The sequence below is a fragment of the Dama dama genome, chromosome 2, assembly GCF_033118175.1.
Source record: "Dama dama isolate Ldn47 chromosome 2, ASM3311817v1, whole genome shotgun sequence".
Lineage (NCBI taxonomy): Eukaryota > Metazoa > Chordata > Mammalia > Artiodactyla > Cervidae > Dama > Dama dama.
The window spans coordinates 47,621,790-47,629,117 of record NC_083682.1 but is presented as its reverse complement, the minus strand read 5'-3'; the positions used below and the strand labels follow the sequence as shown (position 1 = coordinate 47,629,117).

General features: G+C 46.2%; 1 protein-coding gene across 2 annotated transcripts in view; it reads right to left on the bottom strand.

Moving 5' to 3' along the window:
• Positions 1-1,108: 1,108 nt before the first annotated feature.
• The window catches only part of FAT3 (FAT atypical cadherin 3), a 622,988-nt gene continuing 616,768 nt past the window's right edge, over positions 1,109-7,328 (bottom strand). For both annotated transcript variants that reach the window (XM_061120597.1, XM_061120607.1), the window contains one exon: positions 1,109-6,751. In XM_061120597.1, coding sequence (XP_060976580.1) covers positions 6,129-6,751 — 623 coding nt within the window. In that variant the 3' untranslated portion in view covers positions 1,109-6,128. The remainder of the gene's footprint in view (positions 6,752-7,328) is intronic.

Below are 7,328 nucleotides of genomic sequence, written 5' to 3'. Positions count from 1 at the left end.
CAGAATGCTCGCTGGCATCCACCTTGGCTGAGTGATGCCTGCACCACCAGGAAAGACTCTGAGTCAGAACGATTGGCTAAATACAACCCAGAAACTAGTAATAATACCCTAGACTGCAAGCCACGTGGCAGAGCAGTCCTCCCGGGTTCCCTCACCCTCCTGCTCTCTGCCCGGGTGCCCTTTCCCAGTAAAACCTCTTGCTTCATCAGCACGTGTGTCTCCTCAGACAATTCATTTCTGAGTGTTAGACGAGACCCACTTTCAGGCCCTGGAAGGGGTCCCCCTTCCTGCAACAGATGGACAAGTAACTGGAGGATGGCAGCACGTCTAGCTCTGCCCACTCGGTCGGGAGAGACTAAAAGCCCAGCCAGGGGAGCGTGGCGCTGGGGCTCCAGCATCCTGGGCAGGCAGGGGCCAGCGGAGCTGGCCTGCCAGTGCGGGCAGGGTCAGCCCCGGGGCCTCCCAGTGCCCGGGGAGACGCCTCTGTGCCGCTGCTGCTCAGACAGGGATGCTCTCACAGCAGGCCTGGCCCTCCCGCGCCGAGGCAGGGTGGGGACTGTCCCTCCCCTTTTGGAGTCCCTTCTGGTCTCAAGTTAGCATCCTGTAATGTCACTTCTCCAGATCAATTTGGCACTCCCCCTCAATTTCTCTTGTATATATTTTGACTTTTAGTCCGTGTACAAAATTGTCTAGAGCTCTACTTTTTGGAGGAAAATTCAGGTGCTAATTGTGCCCCCAATTTTTGGATTTATTTATTTATTTAGAAAGAGGCTTGCTGGTAAAGCTGCCTAGAATGCATGGGGACACATTTACAAAAGATTTCTGCAGAGATGTGGCTCAATGATCCAGCACTGCTTTCATTCCCATCAGGAGAAAGCCCTACAGGCAATGGTACCCAATAAGAAGCTACATCAAATTTCAATGTAGGTTCGCACCAGAGCCCATGGAAGTCTTTATGGGAGAAAGAAGTTTCTGAGAAAACTACTATCCCTAGAAATATAATTGCCACGTGAGCAAATTAACTGAAGACAAATGAAAGGCAACACTTAAAAAAAGTCGACACGATTGATAGTTTCATTTTTTTCTTTTTACTTGAAAATTTGTTTTAACCATCAAATTTTGGCAGTTACAAACCTGTACACTGTTCGGTTTTTGTGAGGTTTTTTTTTTTGTCATCTTTTTTGTTTTTCTTTCATTTTTTAGAAAAAGAACACGAGACTGAACACTGCCAACAGCATTATATGCAGAAACAATCCATTTTCATATGGGGCAGGATCCACTTTAAGTGTTTGCTTTCCCTTTGCATAAGGTTTGGTGTGTGATGTGTGTGCAAGTTGAGGTGAGTGTACGTGAGTGTGAAGAAACGATGCACTTCATTCTGAATCTGAGATGGCATACAAATCAGGTACTTAGTAACTGGGCAAAACACACTTGATTTTTAAAATGTCAACAGGAACATTTTCTTGGAAACAGAGAAAGTTAAATGAAAACAGTAAAACCAAAGAAAGGCTACAGTACATTTGGAAATGATTCAAAAACATCATTTTCAAATCTAAAATGCTTTATGTGTGTGTGTGCAGTTACCTCAATAGTTTGCAGACCAACAGCATGGGTGACTTAGAATTATATTCAACCCCCCAAATTAAAGAATCCTGATAGGCATCAAATACAGTATATCTACAAAAGCCTGGAAAATTGAAACCATTATATACAATTTTATAAACATTTTAACACTGAAACATACATCTTTTACAAACCAGCCTGTTTGTAACAGGTAAATTTACATGACAATCTCTCTGATACAGTGCTTAAAAAGAACTGCTTCCATTTCTGAACACATCTGAACACATTTGTCACTTCCCAAAATGCAGTAGTATGGGCTCATAAAATTGTTCAATAGTAGCAATTCAGGGATTTGTTTGCCAGAAGGGTACTACAGTACATACTGATGGGTCCAAACACACTCCAAACGCCTCTACGACTCTCGAGTGCATTCTAAACACTGGAAGAGACTAATTATGGCCTTTGTGTAATATTACATATTTGTAATTATTGCTTTTCATTATTACATAAGGAAAGAAAATCTTATTCTTTTCCTATCTCTTAGCCAGTTGGCTAAATATTAACTGATGCCAAATCCACATATGGCAACTTTAAATCCTAGAATTATACGACTAGACGCTTAAAGACATTGTGGATTTCCACCAGAATAATGTGCAGTTGAACGCTGCAGGACAAAGCCCAGCAAAAACACAGAACCCGCCTTCTCACAGACCACACAAAATGATGACGTGAAAGAAATGCCTCTTCACATCTCCATTTCCCATGATTGGAAGCTAAAAACAAAATCATAAAACCTAACCACTTTAGCAATATCTGTGCACTGGGAGGGCAGCAGAGAGGAGAGACCAGACGATCACCTGGACAACCCGTGCCAGAGCTCCCCGAATTCTCCCACGGAGGTGTCCCTGGGTCCTAAGTGATCTAGTTTGCTTGTCTCTCGTCTCCCTGATGCTATCATGTAGACTCGAGCATCAGCGGGGCAGCGGGGGCGGGGGTGGGGTGGGATGGTGGGGGTGGTGGTGGTAAGTAAACAGGAATTGGCTGACAGTGTTTTCCTTGCTCTCTTTCCCCAGGCTCTGCTACTGATTCCCAAGAGTGGTTCCAGGAAAGTTCCAGGAACGCATCAATTCCCTTTCTAGGTTTTCACCCCGATTGTCTGATAGGATAAATCTTACATGCATGGACTTGACTCGTTCCTATCACTAAATCTTCTACAACTGGCATTTCATGAACTGGCAGGATAGGAGTACATGGAAAGTTGGCATGGAATGAAACTCGGAAACAAAATCCTCATAGAAGAAAGCAAATAAATTAAACACCTACCTTCTGTATCTTTTACAGCCTCAGAGCGTCTGCTGACTCTATGACAAGCATCACTAGTCCAGCTAATCTCCACCTAACCAGAATGTGTGCAATACAAGCAAAGTGCCTACAACGGGCTATGGAAAATGGCTTCCAGAGGTAGCACATACATGTTAGGAAAACATGTATGGGAAAGACACTAATTGGCTTAAATCTTTCCCATGTGGTTCATCAGGGTGAATGGGTAGGAATAAATACCAGGGCTGGGAGGAAAGAAAAAAGAAAAATGGACCTGGTAGGTAAGTTTTACTGTACTTACTGATCAGTTTGAGTTCCATTTTATAATTATCATTCCATCTTCATTTTAGAAAACATTCATTTGGTGAAAGCAGTTTTGATAGATGTCCAAAGAAATGTATGAATTCTGTAACTGCACCTTTCCTATGGGGGCTGCAAAAAAAAATCTAAGATCATGAGGCTTCCAGAGAAATACTCTCCATGAGTTCTCTCTTCTAGTATATTCCAAAGCAGGAATGGGGTAAAATCAAAAGCTCCAGCAGAAGCAGGCAGACACCATGCCCCAGGCAGGTTAGTTGTGAATAATAGTAACAGAAACAATACTGGTCAAACGGATGAGCTCTAGTTCTTGTTCAGCTACTTAACTTCCTATGTGAGCTTGGGTGAGTCCCTTCCCCTATCTGGGTATGTTTCCTTTTTTATAAAATAAGGGGATTGGATAAGCAGATCTTAAGCACCCTTCCAGCTCCTAAATCACTGGTCACCCACCTAGTTCCATCTTGGCCTGCTGGCTGCAAACCATTTCAGAATCTACAGGAAAAGCTAATTATCCAGAAAGTGAAAAGATATCATGTGTTTAAAGGTAATTGATCAAAACATAACACACGCTTGTCTGGGATACATTTAGCTGCAGAGCTACTCTGAAGAAAACCAGGGGAAGATATCCTGAAGAAAGAGGTATTTTATATAGGTCAGAGCCAAGAGTGGGCCCAGTTTTCTTGGGTGACTTGACAACAGCATTAGGATCTATTTATTCCTTCATTACTGGGTTCCGAGGGCACTCTGCCTGGAGGGTATGCTGTGCAAGCAGGACTGACTCATCGGCATTAATCTCCTTCTAATATTTCCTGGGGCAAGAAATGAATTGTTGGTTTTACTTTGATTGTTTTTTATGCCACTGCATTATAGAAAGTGTAGCAGCAATTCTATTCTAGACCATTAGTTTGTCATTTTCTCTGTGATTCTTGCAAATGGGTTTCTTACATAAGAAAAATACCAAAGATTTCATTCTCCCAAGCAGCCTTAGTGAAATTCATTTATTTCAAGACCACGGTGCAGATAATGTTTCCATGAGTAGGTCTGACTAAGAGATAGGAAGAGGAGAAAAGCTGAAAAATCTGTGAAGTGTATGAGTGTACAGTTTATTCAGGAAGCTCGAGAATGAAAAGGAATTTTTGTTTGTTTAACAAAGTTTTAACAAACTTTTGGAAACACTGACTCCTACAAAGAAGTGGATTGAACATGACTGAAACGTCTGAGTGGATGAGACACAGATTCAGGACGGTATGGTGGACACACCAACGCCATATGTCACCAGAAATTGTGGACACAGAGATTCGCTCATATGCAGAGAGTGCAAATATGCATTTATTTAACCATGGCCTCTGTGCACGTGCCCATGATCTGACTGAAGCAAAAGAGTCAAGTTACTCAGCTCATCAACTTTAAGCTTGGAGTTACTGTATTTCCAGTCAGATGATTCTCCTGGCAATTTTGAGGAAACTCAAGGTCAAAGCCCGCATGTCAGAAGAGAGGAGAACCAAAAGGCAGGGTGTAGCTAAACTTTATACTTTTTTCAAATAAGAGTTTAGTTCTGAAAAATTATAACAAAATACTGTTTTGTCTTCTTCCTTAAAAAAGCACAGTTTTGCTTCAAGTTAATATAAACGGCAATACCAAAATAAAGTTAACTGAATCGGAATAAAATATGGCATTTGGTGTTTCTCTAATATTAAGATCAGAGAAATTGGAAGGTTGGCCTTGCTGGCAGGATTTTTAACATAGGTTGTATCCTAAAACCTTCCTGTCACTTCTCCTCAAGAGCAGCCTTACTGAGTGCAAGCACATATCTGTACATAGGCCCAGACACACACACTATTATAATTTATACACAATAACTAATCTTTCTTCTCCTTTTTTTAAAAAACAAAATTGCATCTATAGTGATGACGCTACCAATTTAAAACACATACCTTTTATCTGCTTTATCAAGAACTGTGATTATCTAGCTGAAAACTTTGGAAGTATTTTCTTTTTTTCCTTGAATTTGTGAATTCTGCTTAAACCTCTCAATGTCTCTCATTCTAGGGAACAATGTACTAAAATATTCCTTTTTTTGTCTCTTTATTTCCTGATTCTTAGAACAAAGGCCAATTTCTGCCACAATGTTAAAATTGTAGTTACAGCCAAGAATATTTACTGGAAAACACAAAGACAGATAATCACATTCTTTCCAATGTTTGCACAATGTTAACCTTCCCCTCTACCTACAAAGTGGAACCCAGATATCTCAAGTATTCCTCTTCATTGATATCTTTCTCAATGATCATAAAATACAACTATATTATTTCAGATGCTTAACACAAACAAACAAACAAAAATAACTGGGCATACTAAACATGTTACCCAAACCTAACTTTATAGCTGAAAATTGGGTAGCTTATTTGAAAAAAAATAAAAAGTTGATTTGAAAGGCTTCAGCCCATTTTCTTATTTAGTAATGGTCGTTCCTCTTTTCTTTTGCCTAAGAGACTAACTTTTCCAACAGTCATAACTACTGTTTTCATTTCCCCCCATTGGCTCAAAATTACATGCAACAAAGCCTCTTGGCTTGCTGCCAGTTAATAATACTGCAAGGGCCGGCCCGACGCTGTAACACTTGGCAGGGCACAAGACTGCAGAAAGCAGACAGACGGGCGTCTAACGTCACGGCGGAGCTCGCTTCCCCTGGGAAAACTTGGTGCACCTTCTGGGTCATGTAGGCAGACATGCGCTGCCCGGGCGATGGGTCACCTCTCAGAAACAATTTCTGAGCCTTTCCTTTTCACCCACTGGGAGTCGAGCTTGCTCGTGACAGTAGGACTCGGAGAAGGAGTTTCCCGCTGAGAAGACCGCGTTGCCTGCTGCTCGGAGCCGCGAGCCGCGCCGGTCTCTGCGCGTTGTGCCAGCCCGCGGGCTCCCCGCCTCTACACCTGGGTCTGCTGCTGGGTCTCCAAAAAGGGAATGTGGAGGCTGGCAAGGCTGAGCTCCCCAACGCTCTCATAGTCACTCACGGCCGCTTCGGAGTCGTCGAAGCCGCAGCTGGCCGACACGTCGGAGGACGAGGGGCCCCGGGCGATGTGCAAGGGGACGGCCGCGCCGTCTGCGGGGCCCGCCGCGGCCTCCGCGCCCGCGTTCACGCTCACCGCGAAAGTACTGAGCTCGCCGGCGGCGGGCGGGCCCCCCACGTCCGTCTCGTGCGGGAAGGGGTGGGGAGGGAGGTACTGGCTGGGGTGGAACTGCGGCCGCCTCCTGCAGCCCGGGCTCAGCGTGCCGGCCAGCGAGCCGGGCCGCGCGGGCGGCAGGCCGTCGTACTGGTCCGCGAAGTCCTCGGGCAGCGGCGGCGGCAGCGGGTCCTGCCCCAGGAAGTCGTCGTCGTGCGGCGGCGGGTACTCGCTGTCCACGTCGTAGCCCCCCAGGTAGTAGTCGCTCTCCAGCCCGCGCGCGCTGCCCGGCGGCGCCGCGCCCTCCTGGCTCTCGTAGGTGGGCACCTCTTCTATGTCGGACAGGCGGGCCCCGGGCATCCAGTCGGACGTGTCCCAGTGGTAGGCTGCGAGAGGGAAGCCGGGGCAGTTAGTTTCCTCCAGGGCGGCGCTGGGCACAGGGCGCGGAAAGCGGCGGGCAGGGGACCTGGCATGCAACTCAATGCCCAGGAGACAGCTGAGAAGCCAGGCGCAGCCCCATGCTTTTTACAGGGCCCTTCTCGGGCCAGCCGTGCTCTCGCCCGCGGGGTACGGGCAGTGGCAGCGCTGAGGAGGAGGCCTGACTGCTGCCGCGTCTCCCGCTCAGCCACGGCATAAGCCTTGGTGAGCCGGGCACGCCGCGGAAACAGTTCTAGAAGGCTCTCCCCTCCACTCCCTCCTTCTAGCCGCAGGCTAAGTGCAGAGCCAGGCTGGCAACATGCTCTAAGAGGGAAGATGCACCAGTCTTCCTGTGGGCCGCAGGAGGGCGGGAGATGCGCCGTGCAAATGAATGAATGACTGGGGCCAGGAGAGACTTGGGGAGGGAGATGTGGGCGAGGCTTTCACCCCCAGTGCCAATACACAAGACACCTGGAACATGCGAAAGGCAGGTCAAAGACACTCAGAAACGATGGAGGGAGACGGACAGGGTAAGGGCAAACTCAG